Genomic DNA, 16,474 nt, shown 5'->3' with positions numbered 1-16,474 from the left:
CTTCTGTCATCCCCACTGTTCTTCTATCATCCCCACTGTTCTTCTGTCATCCTCACTGTTCTTCTGCCATCCCCACTGTTCTTCTCTCATCCCCACTGTTCTTCTCTCATCCCCACTGTTCTTCTCTCATCCCCACTGTTCTTCTCTCATCCCCACTGTTCTTCTCTCATCCCCACTGTTCTTCTCTCATCCCCACTGTTCTTCTCTCATCCCCACTGTCTCATCCGTCCGGGAGAGAGAGCAGCCCTTCCCCGTTGGCCAGAGACTCTGCTTGACTTCCTCCATAAGGAGCAGGAAAAACCACATCACTGGGCCCAACTGCAGCATGGGAAAGTTGACTGCATCTGGCAGACTAGGACTGGGCAGTCAGTCACCAGGCAGTGTTTACATGAACAATGTGAGTATTACACTTCACACCAAAACTGTGTCTCTGGTGATGTTTGGCTGTCCTGATAGCCTGAAGCCATGGCTATTCCATCACACACACTGATGACCGAGGAAGGGGAAGAGCTGACCTTTGGTAATGAACTTACTGACTGAGGAGAGCAGGAATCAACTCTCCAATCAGATTCAACTCTCCAATCAGATTCAACTCTCCAATCAGATTCAACTTTCCAATCAGATTCAACTCTCCAATCAGATTCAACTTTCTAATCAGATTCAACTTTCTAATCAGAATCAACTTTCCAATCAGATTCAACTTTCTAATCAGATTCAACTTTCCAATCAGATTCAACTTTCTAATCAGATTCAACTTTCCAATCAGATTCAACTTTCTAATCAGAATCAACTTTCCAATCAGATTCAACTTTCCAATCAGATTCAACTTTCCAATCAGAATCAACTTTCTAATCAGAATCAACTTTCCAATCAGATTCAACTTTCTAATCAGAATCAACTTTCCAATCAGATTCAACTTTCCAATCAGAATCAACTTTCCAATCAGATTCAACTTTCCAACCAGATTCAACTTTCCAACCAGATTCAACTTTCCAATCAGATTCTTCCTGAGGGAATGAGAGGAGAACATGACTTCTAAGAACATACAGTAGAACCTAGAACTTAAAAGGTGAGTAAAATATTGTAGTTGACTTTATTCATGGCATTACACCAGCATTTCCTCTGTGTGTGTCTCTCTGTGCGAGCAGAGCGCGGTCATTCAGCGTTTCCAGCTGACCACTCTGTCAACCCCAGGGGGCTGAGCGTCCCAGGATAGCACAACACAGTCTTCATCACTATGGATGAGCATACAGACTGCAGCTTACATACGACTCCTGAAATGTTCTGTGACCTGCCCTCATGTACTATATATTCTTACATTTTCAACTCGACCGGCTGACAGTAGCTTTGAAGATAGCACTATTGCATACTTGAGCTTCTTCACATTTGCCTCCTGTTTAACCGTTTTATTAGATTGCATTCCTCACATCTGGGGCAGGTGACGAGCTGTTTGAGCAGCGTGGCCCACATCCAGAGTCCATACATGTCCGACTGTCTCACAGTCCCACAGAGGAGCGCGGCAGGATTGATGAGGTGTGACGCTCTGGTGAGGATGTTGCCTGGGGGATAGAGGCCACGCCTCCCTGACCTCATATAGAGGTGTGTCACATAGTTTGCTGGTGGCCTCCATGTTGCCGTGGTGAGACTGGGCAGTGTGCTGACGTCTTGAACCAGTGCACTCTCACGCTCACCTCATGGTGACTCCAGTGCTTTTTCATTTTGAGGGCATTTCTGTATTTGAACTGATTATCTGTGATTTGGTGACAGAAATGCTACAGTTACTGTATGTGCAGTAGGGTTTTAAAGCTGCAGCAGGCCTGTGTACAGTAAGGTTTTTGTAAGATGTTAAACATACGGCTGTGTTGCTATAATAAGTTCCTGCATCTTAAACTAACTAAACGGCTGATTGGCTGTGCTACAGCAATTATAATTAGGTGGGCTAGCTTGTAGAACTTGTAATATTCCCACTATTTCTTTCTTTCTTACTTACTTATAGTTCTCCCCAGTTTTTTGGCCCTTAACTACTTCTTCATACTTTGTGCTAGAAACTTCATTCAAACTTTAAAATGTTGACGTTTAGCTGTTTCCCAGACTTATTCCGATTTTTTATAGTTTTTATAGTTTTTTTGTAATTTAAAGCAATACATCGCCATATTTGGACCTTTACAAACATGTCTGGTGCTAATTCTCCAATTAGATTTACTAAAAGTAAGCTGAATCGTCCAAACAGTCTACTCAGAAAGATAATACATTGACATTTATTACCTTTTAAAACTCGCGCCCCCGGGACGCAGAGCATTCAGTCAAAGTGCGCATGCCTAACGTTGTGCTTAAACAACACAGTACTAGCTAACTATTCCGGCATCTATGGATATCATGCATGGATGTATTAATAGAACATGCAATGATATCATGGCGGAGGTGAGAAAACCGAAGCAAAACATCACAGAGGAAAGCCAGAAAAAGAAAAAGACAATCTGATAACTTTATGACTTACTCGCAGAGCCTATGGGGGCGCAGTTCCGAGAAAACCGGAGAAAACGCTATGTATTGCTTTAAAGGCCCTACAAGGAGTTTCGGGAAGCGGAAGTGTTTTCCGCCCAAAAAGACCTCCCATGAGCCTCCCCGCACACTGTCGTAAACCTTAGCTACCTGAGCCGGGTGTTTTGAAGACGGAACGATCGCCAACGACGAGGTAATTACATAGGTCTTACTAGTAACGTTACTTTTGACAATATATAACGGTCATATTTAAATTATTCTTCGTCTTGTCGCGTAGGCTACTGCAGTAAATAATTTTGTCATTCCAAGGAAGTTCTGGACGACGCAACCACGAAATAATAATCTAAAAACTAGAAAGTACATTTCCTGGAGAAAATGTGAGGTGGGCTAGCTGCTGCAGCTGTATGTAACAGCTACTGCTAAAACTACTATGGACCAGGCAATCTCTATGCACCCACCGGCGAAGACCATGTGTCTCTAGCCCACTCAGGAGCTGAGTTGTGGGGCCATGGCGTGGATAGTGGCGTGGGGGTGAGACTCCGCCCCCTCAGGTCAGAGCCAGTCAGGGACAGTGTAGCCCTCTCCGGGCCACCTACCTGACTCAACCGGTGAAGACCGTGTGTCTCTAGCCCACTCAGGGGCTGAGTTGTGGGGCCCGTGGCGTGGATAGTGGCATGAGTGTGAGACTCCGCCCCCTTGGGTCAGAGCCGGTCGTGGACAGTGTAGGCAATGCCGGGCTACCCACCTGCCTTCACCAGTGAAGACTGTGTGTCTCTAGCCACCTCAGAGGCTGTGTTGTGAGGTCCGTGGCGTGGATAGTGGCGTGATGGCGAGACTCCGCCCCCTCCGGTCAGAGCAGGTCGGGGGCAGTGCACTGACATCTGGGCAATCTCCATGCACCCAACAGTGAATACCGTGTGTCTGTAGCTCACTCAGGGGCTGAGATGTGGGGACAGTGGCGTGAATAGTGGCGTGGTGACGAGACTCCGCCCCCTCGGGTCAGAGCCGGTTGAGGACAGCGTACTGCTCCCCGGACCACCCACATGCACCCAACCGTGAAAACTGCATCTTTAGCCAACTCAGGGTCTGAGATGTCGGGACGGTGGCGTGGATTGTGGCGTGGTGGCGAGACTCCGCCCCCTCAGGTCAGAGGTTGTGGGGGGCAGGTCAGTGATTGCCAGGCCATCCCCATGCACCCCTCATTGGAGACCATGTGTCTATAGCCCACGCCGGGCGGACCAGTAGCTGTGGAGGTGTTGCAGTAGTTGTTTGTTATAATGGTGCGTTCGTTTGTGGTCGGAGGTGGCAAGTCGCAAGTGGCAAAATACCTACCTCCGACCTGTGTGCATTCGAGCTATAGCAAATTATACGATGATATGATATGATATTGACATCAGCCGGCAACTGGGGGCTGAGAAACGTATCCGAATTTGCGACGAGGAAGTGCGAGTTCATGCGGCGTTTTATTTAATCATTCCTAGTAGCAAGTCGCAATTTGCCACCTCCCAGTTATAAACGAATGCACCATAAGTACTGCTAGTACTACACTCAAAAATAGATTAGACCACTCATCATAACTCATAGTTTTATTGAGTTCAATAGCTGAAAGAGGAGAAAATATATTAATATGAGTTTGCAGCCTGAAAAAGAGTGTCATTCTGAATATTTCTTTGAGGAAGAAAGAAAGAAAGAAAGAAAGAAAGAAAGAAAGAAAGAAAGAAAGAAAGAAAGAAAGGATGGAAGGAAGGAAGGAAAGAGAAAGAAAGAAGGAAGGAAAGGAAGGAAGGAAGGATGGAAGGATGGATGGATGGATGGAAGGAAGGAAGGAAGGATGGAAGGAAGGAAGGATGGAAGGAAGGAAGGATGGAAGGAAGGATGGAAGGAAGGAAGGAAGGAAGGAAGGAAGGAAGGAAGGAAGGAAGGAAGGAAGGAAGGAAGGAAGGAAGAAAGAAAGAAAGAAAGGAAGGAAGGAAAGGAAGGATGGAAGGAAAGAAGGAAGAAAGGATGGAAGTAAGGGAAGGAAGGATGGAAGAAAGGATGGAAGGAAGGATGGAAGGAAAGGAAAGGAAGGAAGGAAGGAAAGGAAGGATGGAAGGAAGGAAAGGAATGAAGGATGGAAGGAAAGAAAGAAAGAAAGAAAGAAGGAAGGAAGGGAAGGATGGAAGGAAGGATGGAAGGAAGGAAAGAAAGCAGGAAGGAAGGAAGGAAGGAAGGAAATAAGGAAGGATGGAAGTAAGGGAAGGAAGGAAGGATGGAAGGACGGATGGAAGGAAGGAAGGAAAGGAAAGGAAGGAAGGATGGAAGGAAGGAAAGAAGGAAGGAAGGAAGGATGGAAGGAAAGGAATTAAGGATGGAAGGAAAGAAAGAAGGAAGGGAAGGAAGGATGGAAGGATGGAAGGATGGAAGGAAGGAAAGAAAGGAGGAAGGAAGGATGGAAGGAAGGAAGGATGGAAGGAAGGGAGGAAGGAAAGAAGGAAGGAAAGGGAAGGGAAGGGAAGGGAAGGGAAGGGAAGGGAAGGGAAGGGAAGGGAAGGGATGGAAAGGAAAGGAAAGGAAAGGAAAGGAAAGGAAAGGATGGAAGGAAGGAAGGAAGGAAGGAAGGAAGGAAGGAAGGAAGGAAAGAAGGAAGGAAGGAAGGAAGGAAGGATGGAAGGAAGGATGGAAGGAAGGAAGGAAGGAAGAAAGGAAGGAAGGTAAGGAAGGATGGAAGGAAGGAAAGAAAGAAAGAAAGAAGGAAGGATGGCAGGAAGGATGGAAGGAAGGATGGAAGGAAAGGAAGGAAGGATGGAAGGAAGGAAAGGAATGAAGGATGGAAGGAAGAAAGGAAGGAAGGAAAGGAAAGGAAAGGAAGGAAGGAAGGAAGGAAGGAAGGAAGGAAAGAAAGAAAGAAGGAAGGAAGGATGGAAGGAAAGAAAGAAAGAAGGAAGGAAGGATGGAAGTAAGGGAAGGATGAAAGGAAAGGAAGGAAGGAAGGAAGGAAGGAAGGAAGGATGGAAGGAAGGAAGGAAAGGAAGGATGGAAGGAAGGAAAGGAATGAAGGATGGAAGGAAAGAAAGAAAGAAAGAAAGAAAGAAAGAAAGAAAGAAAGAAAGAAAGAAAGAAAGAAGGGAAGGATGGAAGGAAGGATGGAATGAAGGAAAGAAAGGAGGAAGGAAGGATGGAGGGAAGGATGGAAGGAAGGAAAGCAATGAAGGATGGAAGGAAAGAAAGACAGGAAGAAAGAAAGAAGGGAAGGATGGAAGGAAGGAAAGAAAGGAGGAAGGAAGGATGGAGGGGAGGATGGAAGGAAGGATGGAAGGAAGGATGGAAGGACGGATAGAAGGAAGGAAAGGAAGGATGGAAGGAAGGAAAGAAGGAAGGAAGGATGGAAGGAAGGAAGGATGGAAGGACGGATGGAAGGAAGGAAAGGAAGGAAGGAAGGAAGGAAGGAAAGGAAAGGAAAGGAAAGGAAAGGAAAGGAAAGGAAATGAAATGAAATGAAATGAAAGGAAAGGAAAGGAAGGATGGATGGAAGGAAGGAAAGGAATGAAGGATGGAAGGAAAGAAAGAAAGAAAGAAAGAAAGAAAGAAGGAAGGGAAGGAAGGATGGAAGGAAGGATGGAAGGAAGGAAGGAAGGAAAGAAAGGAGGAAGGAAGGAAGGATGGAAGGATGGAAGGATGGAAGGAAAGAAGGAAGGATGGAAGGAAGGGAAGGAAGGAAGGAAGGAAGGAAGGAAGGATGGAAGGAAGGAAGGGAAGGATGGAAGGAAGGATGGAAGGAAGGAAGGAAAGAAAGCAAGAAGGAAGGAATGGAAGGAAGGAAGGAAGGATGGAAGGAAAGAAGGAAGGATGTTAGGAAGGATGGAAGGAAGGAAAGAGAGAAGGAAGGAAGGATGGAAGGAAGGAAGGGAAGGAAGGGTGGAAGGAAGGAAGGATGGAAGGAAGGAAGAAAAGAAAGCAAGAAGGAAGGAATGGAAGGAAGGATGGAAGGATGGAAGGATGGAAGGAAGGAAGGCGGAAGGAAGGATGGGAGGAAGGAAGGAAGGAAGGAAAGAAGGAAGGACAGAAGGAAGGAAGGAAGGAAGGAAGGAAGGAAGGAAGGAAGGAAGGAAGAAATGAATATGAATGCTACCACAGTAGTCATTAAAGGGTGCCTGTACAGAGAGCCTGCACGTGTCCCCAAATTCAAATCCCAACTGACACTGTGAGCATCCTCTCATTCACTTCAATGGAAAGGCATGTTGGATTCAGACAGCTCTCTCTCAAAAAGTATAAAGGTCACAGCCTAGATATTGACACCGTAGGAATCCTGAGAAAATGCTGAACATTTTAGGCTATGATATGTCTGTGTAGCTTAAAAACTGTAGGCATGGCGACGAGTTAGAAAAAGGGTAAAAATGCAAAATTAGCAGCTCAAAAGGTAGAGTGTGGGCCCATATGTTTCAATGGAGAGCGCAGTTGCCAAACAAATCGTCATACAGCGAAAATTATAAGTCACACGGCTAAGATACTTACATTGTACGAATCAGCACAGTTGTGTGAAAGTTTTGATGTATAATAAGTGTGTGAGCTTTCAAAACTGTAGGAGTGCCAGCAGTTTACAAAATGTGTAAATATTTTAAAAGCAACAGCTGCCACCACTCTAAAAACATAATGATACTGAACATTCCACCAGCAGTTTCAATGGCACAAAAATTACTATTAAAAGTTAAATTACTAAAAAACTATTAAAAAAAATATCAAAAATCTGAATACATCCGTTAAAGAGCTAAACATCGTGAACATTTTAAAGTTTGAATGAAGTTTCTAGCACAAAGTATGTAGAAGTTATAAAGGAGACAAAAAACGGGGAGAATAATAAATAAATAAAGAAATAGTGGGAATATCACAAGTTGGGCTAGCTTTTGCAAGCTAGCCCACCTAATAAAGAAATAGTGGGAATATCACAAGTTGGGCTAGCTTCTGCAAGCTAGCCCACCTAATAAACGACATACAAGAAACGACATTTGTCGAAAATGGACACATAAACAAGTGTGGGTAATGTAGATTCACCCACATTAAAATGAGACTGTTTCGTAACCAAAAATAAACTCCTCGGGGTAACTTTAACTTTTACTCGTAATTTTTGTGCCATTGAAACTGCTGGTGGAATGTTCAGTATCATTATGTTTTTAGAGTGGTGGCAGCTGTTGCTTTGAAAATATTCACACATTTTGTAAACTGCTGGCACTCCTACAGTTTTGAGAGCTCACACACATTATACAGTATATTGAAATGTTCACACAACTGTGCTGATTCGTACAATGTAAGTATCTAAGCTGTGTGACGATTTGTTCGGCAACTGCGCTCCCCATTGAAACGTATGGTGCTGCACTCTAACTTTTGAGCTGCTAATTTTGCAGTTTTACCCTTTTTCTAACTTGTTGCCATGGCTACAGTTTTTAAGCTACACAGACATATATACATGAAAATGTTCAGCAAGTTCCCAGGATTCCTACAGTGTCAATATCTAAGCAGTAACATTTATACTTTTTGAGTGAGAGCTGTCTGAATCCAGCATGCCTTTACATTGAAGTGAATGAAGGGCTGGTCAGTGTGTCAGTTGGGATTTGAATTTGGGGACACGAGTAGGATCTCTTAAAGGTACAGGCACACTTTTATGACTACAGTGGTAGCATCACACCACAGACCACACACCTCCCCTGAGTGGGCTAGAGAGACACGGTCTTCACCGGTGGGGGCAGGTGGTTGGCACAGAGAGGGGTACACTGTCCACGACTGGCTCTGACCTGAGAGGGCAGAGTCTCCCAACCCGCCACTATCCACGCCATGGAACCCACAACTAAGTCCCTGAGTGGGCTAGAGACACACGGTCTTTGCCAGTGGGTGCATGGAGATTGCCCGGAGGTCATTGCACTGCCCCCGACCAGCTCTAACCTGAGGGGGCAGAGTCTCACCACCACACCCCAACCCACGCCACGGGCCCCACAACTCAGCCCCTGAGTGGGCTAGAGACACATGGTCTTCACCGGTGCGGGTGGGTAGGTGGCCCGGAGAGGGATACACTGTCCCCGACCAGCTCTTACCTGAGGGGACGGAGTCTCACCACCACGCCACTGTCCACGCCACGGACGCCACAATTCTGCCCTTGAGTGGGCCAGAGACGCACGGTCTTCGCCGGTGGGTGCATGGAGATTGCCCGGTCCGTAGTAGTACTAGCAGTAGCTGTTACATACAGCTGCAGCAGCTAGCCCACCTCACATTTTCTCCAGGAAATGTACTTTCTAGTTATTATTATAATTTGGTGTCGGTCCCAAATAAAAAAGTATTTAATAAAGACATGATTGGATCTGAGGAAGCCTCCTCCCATAGAGGCTCACCTGGTTCAAAGCGTGGGCTCAGATCCAATCTTCAGATCCAACACTTTTTTATGGGCTTAAGGAAGTGTGGCCGTACCCAAACCTACAAACTCTGATAAGGAAGCAGACAGAATTGACCCTGTCAGACTGCAGCTTTAAGACACTGTATAGCTGGTACAGTACAAGGCAAGCATAATTACCCATAATAATGGCACTCACACGCTTAGCCACCAGGTGGAAGTAGAGACCATACATGTTATTCATCCTATCCCTGTTGAGCTGCTGTGTAGCGTGTTCTCCTCAGCTCTCATGATTCCCATCTCCATCCTATTACCGCCTATCCCTGACCTTCACAGTGACCCAGAATGCACCACGACCTCCGTCCAGCCCTAAAGAAATTACTAATGACCATGTTTTGAACAGGGCAGGAAGGAAAGGCAATGGCCCTTTTGTTGACCATAAATGACCAAATGTCATTGAGCATACCAGTGACACGGAGAAGCACTGGAGTAGGCTTTACTAGTGCAGCACAGATATATCCCATCAGATATAAAAGTCAACCAAATCAAGTAGGATATAAAATATTGCATGTCACAAACAGTTGTTTGAAACCCTTAAATGCCCCAGTATTTTTTTTTTTATTGTCTGTGGAAGAGTAAACTTTATTTTGAACAAATTTAAATTTTGCTCACTGGCATCCCTTTTTAAGAGCACAATAGTGTGCACATTAATAACGGTCCCTGTCTTAATGGCCATATTTAAAAAATAAATAAATAAATAAATAAATAAAGGGCAATAGACAAGCTTTGACTCTTATAAAAAAGTGAGTGTAACCATATTGTTTTGGCTTTTTCTCCTGGCTGATTGAGATGACAAACTGGTGTGGTTATTATTCCTCCATGGAAACTGTGTCAATGAGCTGGTAATGAGAACCATATGGGACCTGGACTCAGCTTCAATAATCAAACCCTGAGCTTTAGGTGTCCTCTATGTAGAGTTCAAACCCACCTGGAACCACAAAGCCCCGATTCAACTGGATTTCTTTCAAACTGATGCTCTGTGACCATCTATTGGTATCATATCACCTGTCTAGTCATTAGTGATGTTGGAATCCTTTACGGTACCAGTGAGGATTGTGAACCTTTGTGAATGAGACTCACTCAATTAAACAGGCGGGTCTAAATAGCTGATGGATAGAATGAGAAGAGGGCTTTCCTAGTGTTGTTTTTATGATGCTCTCTGCATACCTCTCAGGAATGTTAGACAGACCCCCCCTCTTCTCTCCTCCCCTCTCCTTTCCTCTCCTCTCCTCTCTTCCCTTCTCCTCCTCTCCTCTCCTCTCCTCCCTTTCCTCCTAGCCCTTGGTCCTGATGTCCTTACCATGTATCCCAGTGAGAACAGCCCGATCAGGAGGCTCAGGCTCAGTCCTGGCTCTAGGGCCTGGTTGTGGTGAGGGGAGAGCCAGTAAAGATGCTGGTACTGAGCAGGAATGCGCCTGGCACCCCGTCTGCCCTTTAGGGGGGTCATGGCGGATGGGGGGGAGGGGGCTAATGAGAGCCTGTAATCTGCTAACTCAGACCAGGTGCTGCATGTCTGTCTGGAGCTGTTCAGACAATAGAGTGCGATTTCTAATTCACAACAGCTACTTTTCATGGAACAGAGATCTAGACTGAGTGAGCTTTGTTCATATGCAAAATGTTTATTGTTTGACAATGTTAATTGCTTTGACACAAATAGAATAGACCACATTTACAAATATATTATACCATAGCTATAAAAACAGTTCTCCTATTACCACAGTTTGACATGTTGAACATCCATGATGCAAAAGAATAGTGGAAACAAGTAGCTACAATGCCCTTATACTTTCTTCCTGTACAAAAATAGTTTTTTTTATCTCCATAAGTAGTTGAATGTAACCTCTATATAACATTTAAATAGTGATATCTTACATATTTTTGTATCATATATACATATACTGACAATAAAAAATATACAAATATAGATTGCACTTATGTCTATACAAACAAAAACATATTCAAGTATAGTTTAATCCATTGTGGACTGGCACAGATATCTCATATACAATCTAAGGCATTTCCCTCATACAGTGTCCAAAAACGTGATATGTACAAAAGCTTCATATCTCAACTGTACATTAAGTCCGTCTCCCTGTTGGCATAGTGGATCAGAGGTCTTTTCTTGATCACTTAGGTGACTTAAAGTCCAAATGCAAAAGTGCAGACTTGTATACATAGATTACTTTTTGTGATCCTATAATCCTCACAGAGTAAATCATGGAAGTCCTTGACTTGCAGAAGAGGCAGGTAAAGTCCCAGACTGTTTAGAGGAGAGAGTCACGCCCCTCCAGCCCAGCGGGGGGCTCCCCTGAGCCCTGCTCCTCTCCCAGCTCCGGGCGGAGGGAGATGGAGAGACGGACTCTATAGCTAGCCAGTCCCTCCGCGGTGCCATCCAGTGCCTGTAGACCAGCTGCTGTTGTCACGCTCTGCCATGCTGATGAAGCCTCTTCCGGCCGGCCCTGAGAGAGACGCGTCTGGCTCCCTCCTCTCAGAGAGACGCGCCGCGGTCTCTCCCGCTCCCCCCACGCCCGGGAGCAACGCGCCAGAGGACTCTTGGCAGGAGGACTCTGAGGCATTCGGAGAATCTTCAGAGCGCGCTGGAGAGAGAGAGAGAGAGAGAGGACTCAGTCAGCCCGGAGAGGGCCTCCTCACACTGCCCCCCCCCTCCCCTACGCCCCCCAGCGCCCTGCTACTCCTTCCCCCCTCCCCAGGAGGCCCTGCTACTCCTTCCCCCCTCCCCAGGAGTCCAGCTCATGTCCGTGTGAGGAGGACCTCCAGCTTGTGCACCCGTGAGTCCGTGCTGCCGCTCCACGCCGGCCTCAGATGGCCCCCCTGCAGGCTCAGATGGGCGCGGCGCTCCGGCAGCGCACGCCGTCTCCGCCCGTACCCCTGGGGGCTGATCTTGTCCACGGGGGCGCTGGCGATCTTCAGTTTGCTGTTGAGCTGGTGGAGGCGGTGGGCCAGGTCGTGCACCGTGCACGTGCCCAGGGAGCAGCCCGACCTCCTGGACTGGTTGACGGAGTTCTTGGACCTCTTGGTTCGGACGCTGATGTCGGTGCTGGAGGAGAGGGAGAGGATGTTGATTAATCGCTGCTCTGAGTTCCTGATCAGACCACTCTTGGCTCACGAGGTCTTGGAATCAGCTCGCTTACTTTAATCTGCGTGTGTTCATTCTACATCAAGACTGGTTCATTCTAAATCTTAATTTGACCCGAGTGACGGAGTGAAAGCAATGGCATGTGAGTTATGTAAATGAATGTATGGAATGCTTTTTTTTTTTTTTTACCTGGAATGTGGAATCAGCATGTCCCTCACGTCCTCAGGTCTGACAAACTGTCCAGACTCTGTCCTCCTCTGGACAGACAGGCCATGGACATCCCGTCTCACGCGGCCCTGCATCCACACACTCAACCTGAGGACAGAGGACATCTTATTAGCACACAGCAGGCAATGGGCCAGACCTCACACACCTGAGTCTCTAATCTAATGGAAAGATCTAATCTATGGTAGTGGTGATGAAATAGAGACTTGCTCATGCATTAGCTCACCTCTTTTTCATCTCTGGGCTCATTTCTAACTCCATGCTGTTGGCCACGGTTGCCAGCAGGCAGCTGCAGAGGAAGGACTGGAACACCAGTTTCATTCTGTCTCCGACCTGCAGAGAGAGTGGAAAAACACTTGTTAGTTATTGACTAATTGAAAGGGATGACAAGTTATTCCATTGCCTCCTGTCTGCCCCCCACCTGCCCTGCCCCGTCTCACTCAGCCACGCTTGCCCCTGCTTACACAAGAGTCCAAAAGCCCACTTATTTGCACTCATCATTCATTTATTTAAAAAGTCAGGCTGGGGTCAGATTCTGAGCGGTTAAGTAAACCAGGCTTCAGGCCCCTGGCAGGGAACAGCAGGACAGGCTATTACTGAGTCCTCCCTGCCACAGGCACTTTAAAGCTCCATTAGGCAAAGTCAATGCCATTCCCAGTCAGTCAATTCAGTCCATACAAGTAAAAGACTAATAGCTAATGGGTAGAGAGGGTTTTGCTTTGTTTGGTATTTCTGCCTGATGTATTAACTCTCAACACACAGGGGCCACCTCCCCTGAACACACAATGCAAACTAAACTCTTATATAACAAGACAGGTAACCTGTTCTTGTCCACCGCATGCAAGCCCTGACCTCAGAACAGCAGCAACAAGCAAAGCAGCAAAGCAATCGCTTCTTCAAATACAATTTAAAAAAACACATACCTGAAATCTGGAAACAATTCACTTGGGTGAGGAAGCTGTTAGGGTACAGCCAGCGTAGTAGAGAGAGTATTCCACAGGCTTGTTGAACTTCTTGTTGGTGCTGAAAGGCTGCTGTGACACTGAGCTTATAGTCTCTCCACGCCAGACCCCAGCCTTTATAGTGGAGGTGGGAGGGGCCGGCCGGCTGACTGACTGACAGCCCCCATGCCTTCCCTCCACCCACACCTCCACACCAAGCACTTCTCTGGCGGCAAATAAAGTACAAAACACCCAAAATATACATTAATGAATCAATTCGATGTAAATCATTGTGTTAAGATTTGAGGTAACTAAGAGATTCAAAACAACAGTTTAAGTAAACAAATCTCTGCTGCTTTAGCATTCATAATTACTTGATATTCACATTTCTGAACTGATAATACCAGATCAGACTTTTGACCATTTTAATTGTATGCACAAACAAAGATTTGACCGATAGGATTGTTTCCATTTTTCCATTAAGTCGAGTACAGTGATATATTGTCTCTCCCAGGGAACAATGGATAGTGCTCATTCACATGGGGGAGGGAGGAGGCATTTCTGAGAATATTTAAAACCAGATGACAATATTCCCTGTCATAATGAAAATATGTGTGAAAAAAACTTTGAGGTCAAGGGGATATCTTTAGGAATGTCCACAAAGCCCACGCCAGGCAGAGGTCCGCTGGAGAGATTCTGCCCGTTGAGAGAGCTGGTTAGTGGGGTTGAGATATGATAAGACAGGAAAATTCAGTTATTGATTGATAGTAACTATGTCAAATAAGCACCACAATGCGGTCAATGTAGCTTCTCTGTTCAAACCCCAGGACAAATTGTTGACCTAAAACCATTCGATTTATTTTGATATTTTCTGTACAAATACTTTTATTTGTTTACAATTATCAAAAATCAAGAGGATAGGTTATTTTCCAATTAGCCTATTATACTTCAGAAATCAAGGACTTGTGGATTTGATAAGAGAGCCAGAGAGTTCCTCTGTGACTCAGAGCCCTCTGTAAGAAATCTCTCCCTGTGACTCTGACATCTTACAAGACCCAAAGTTACCCACTTACTTCAAACCCAAAGTGTAGTGAGTTCCTCAGAACCTGCACACATCTTTGAACTTGGCGAGTTCTATTCATGTCTATACAGTATGTTCTTATGTAAAATGACAAAGAGAAACATAACTTTATTTAACTTTGGGTAGTGAAGGAAATAAGTATAAAATAAAATAAGATGTGGGTAAAAAACCCAAGCCTGATGTCAGAGGGGGTCGTCAGGCAGATGTTGATAACAAGCCCCAGAGGACACACATCTGTCCAGGAAGCCATCAGGATTAACACAGGGCCGCAGCGCTGGTTTGATCAGGATTAACACGGGGCCGCAGCGCTGGTTTGATCAGGATTAACACGGGGCCGCAGCGCTGGTTTGATCAGGATTAACACGGGGCCGCAGCGCTGGTTTGATCAGGATTAACACGGGGCCACAGCGCTGGTTTGATCAGGATTAACACGGGGCCCAGCGCTGGTTTGATCAGGATTAACACGGGCCGCAGCGCTGGTTTGATCAGGATTAACACGGGGCCGCAGCGCTGGTTTGATCAGGATTAACACGGGGGCGCAGCGCTGGTTTGATCAGGATTAACACGGGGGCGCAGCGCTTGTTTTTCAGCCCATCAGACTGAGCAGCTGACCCGTAGCTGGTGAGCCTGTGTCTGTGGCTGGGAAGTGCGGACATTGAGATGTATCTGGACACGTGCAGAGGCCCGGTCATGGTCTCTCCACCTCAGAAACACCCTGGACAACATGTGGAAGAGTCACACTGTGGTGTCAGAATCGTGATGTGTGTGGCCTTCCGTGTGATGGATTGGATAGTGGATAAGAGTTCGGATCTGGTAAGAACATGTGAGGTGCCCTCACCACGCCAAGCTCAAGATGTAGGCTATCTCACACACAATCGATAAAGAGCCCCTTTGTACATGCTGGGCAGGAAACATACAGTATACAGGGTCATATTTTCATATTTCACTAGCTGTGTTGGTGCAGAAACCCAGACGGAGGATCTTGTATCTGTGAATCATTAAGACTCGGTTCCATGTTCTCGATTCCAGCGTTCTATTCCTATCTGGCCCCGCCTCCCTCATTGTGTCACATGTGACACAATAAACACAGAAATGTGAAACATGTGTTGTAAATCAGCAAATATTTTTGTAAGAATTTTGTAATGATAATTGCCTCCGGCATACAAGTAATCCCCCATTCTCAGCACTCATTCTACCCCAATATGGTGAACGGAACATTGCGCAATCGATGACAGCATCGCGCTGTTGTTTTCTGAACTGCTCCTTATATAGCAGTCATCTACTGGCCTCCATGGGGCAGGTGCAGGGTCCAGGCGGTGCCGAGTTATGCCACGGCTCAGGTGATCTGTGATGCTAATTCACTGGACGCCTCGGAGACGAGGAAGAGGACGTGCCAGGAGATGAATGATTTGGACATGTCCCCCAGGGTTTGTCTAGGTGTTTCCATTGACCTGGGAACTGATAATTGCACCTGTTTAGTCACACATCCTTAGATAGTTGTGCCGTTCTGTCCTGGCCGTGGAAAACCCCATTGTTCTGACCCAGCTCATGGCCAGGCGTTCTGCTTGCTAATCAGGGGTGAGCTCAATACTGACATCAAGTATAGCTCATTAGATGAACATTTATTATTTTTCCATTACATTATTGCCTTGCTCATCAAAATGTTCTAGTATTTTTCTGAGGACTCTATTATGGGTGATTGAATCGTGGACACAGCCAGCCAGCAGTTTAGAGCTAGAGCTTCAAGCCTCTATAAATGCTGGTGCCCAGTCAATGGACTTTAACTTATCGCTAATATGATCATGCCCCTGGCAATAATTTGCCAGCGAGAACAGATGGTAGATTCTCTCTCACGTAGCCTTTGTGTTGGGGACCATAAAGGCATATCAGAACAGGTCTTTGATGTTATAACCAGCACAGGAGGACAGCCCCCCCCCCTCCCTAGTGGCTTTCCACCACTCAGGTCAGGTGAGCCTTCAAGTGGGCAGAAGGCAGTCCTGCGTGCTCGATATAACAGCCTGAATGTGCACACCTGAATCTCACCTTACCTGCCTCTGTGCATTGTTGACTCGTGTGTCCATTGTCAGTCAGTGATCTCTATAGAGAGAAAACCTCATGACATGTTTTTCTTATGCCATTATTCCACTGACCTACATACTTGCAGTAAATATGAATAGGACTCTGTAGCCTATATTTTGGGATGAGGGTTG

General features: G+C 46.1%; 1 protein-coding gene across 1 annotated transcript; it reads right to left on the bottom strand.

Annotated features, from left to right (window-relative positions):
* Nucleotides 1-11,638: 11,638 nt before the first annotated feature.
* Nucleotides 11,639-13,284, bottom strand: adma (adrenomedullin a). Its single transcript, XM_084437176.1, has 4 exons — nt 13,166-13,284; nt 12,469-12,575; nt 12,207-12,332; nt 11,639-11,978 (listed from the first exon to the last, which is right to left on the bottom strand). Exons 2-4 carry the CDS (start codon nt 12,561-12,563, stop codon nt 11,672-11,674), a joined length of 528 nt encoding a protein of 175 aa, XP_084293302.1. The 5' UTR covers nt 12,564-12,575; nt 13,166-13,284; the 3' UTR covers nt 11,639-11,671.
* Between the last annotated feature and the right edge of the window lie 3,190 nt (nt 13,285-16,474).

Source organism: Borostomias antarcticus (assembly GCF_949987555.1).
Source record: "Borostomias antarcticus genome assembly, chromosome: 4".
NCBI classification, from domain to species: Eukaryota; Metazoa; Chordata; class Actinopteri; order Stomiiformes; family Stomiidae; genus Borostomias; species Borostomias antarcticus.
The sequence above is the reverse complement of the archived record's forward strand: the minus strand, read 5'-3'. Positions and strand labels throughout refer to the sequence as shown.

Bases quoted from the DNA above. Each gene is read 5' to 3' on its own strand.
- adma (XM_084437176.1), bottom strand. From the start codon at position 12,563: ATGAAACTGGTGTTCCAGTCCTTCCTCTGCAGCTGCCTGCTGGCAACC. The intron at 12,333-12,468 runs GTGAGCTAATGC...CTCTGTCCTCAG, and splicing joins AGCCCAGAGATGAAAAAGAG to GTTGAGTGTGTGGATGCAGG. The intron at 11,979-12,206 runs GTAAAAAAAAAA...CCTCTCCTCCAG, and splicing joins ATGCTGATTCCACATTCCAG to CACCGACATCAGCGTCCGAA.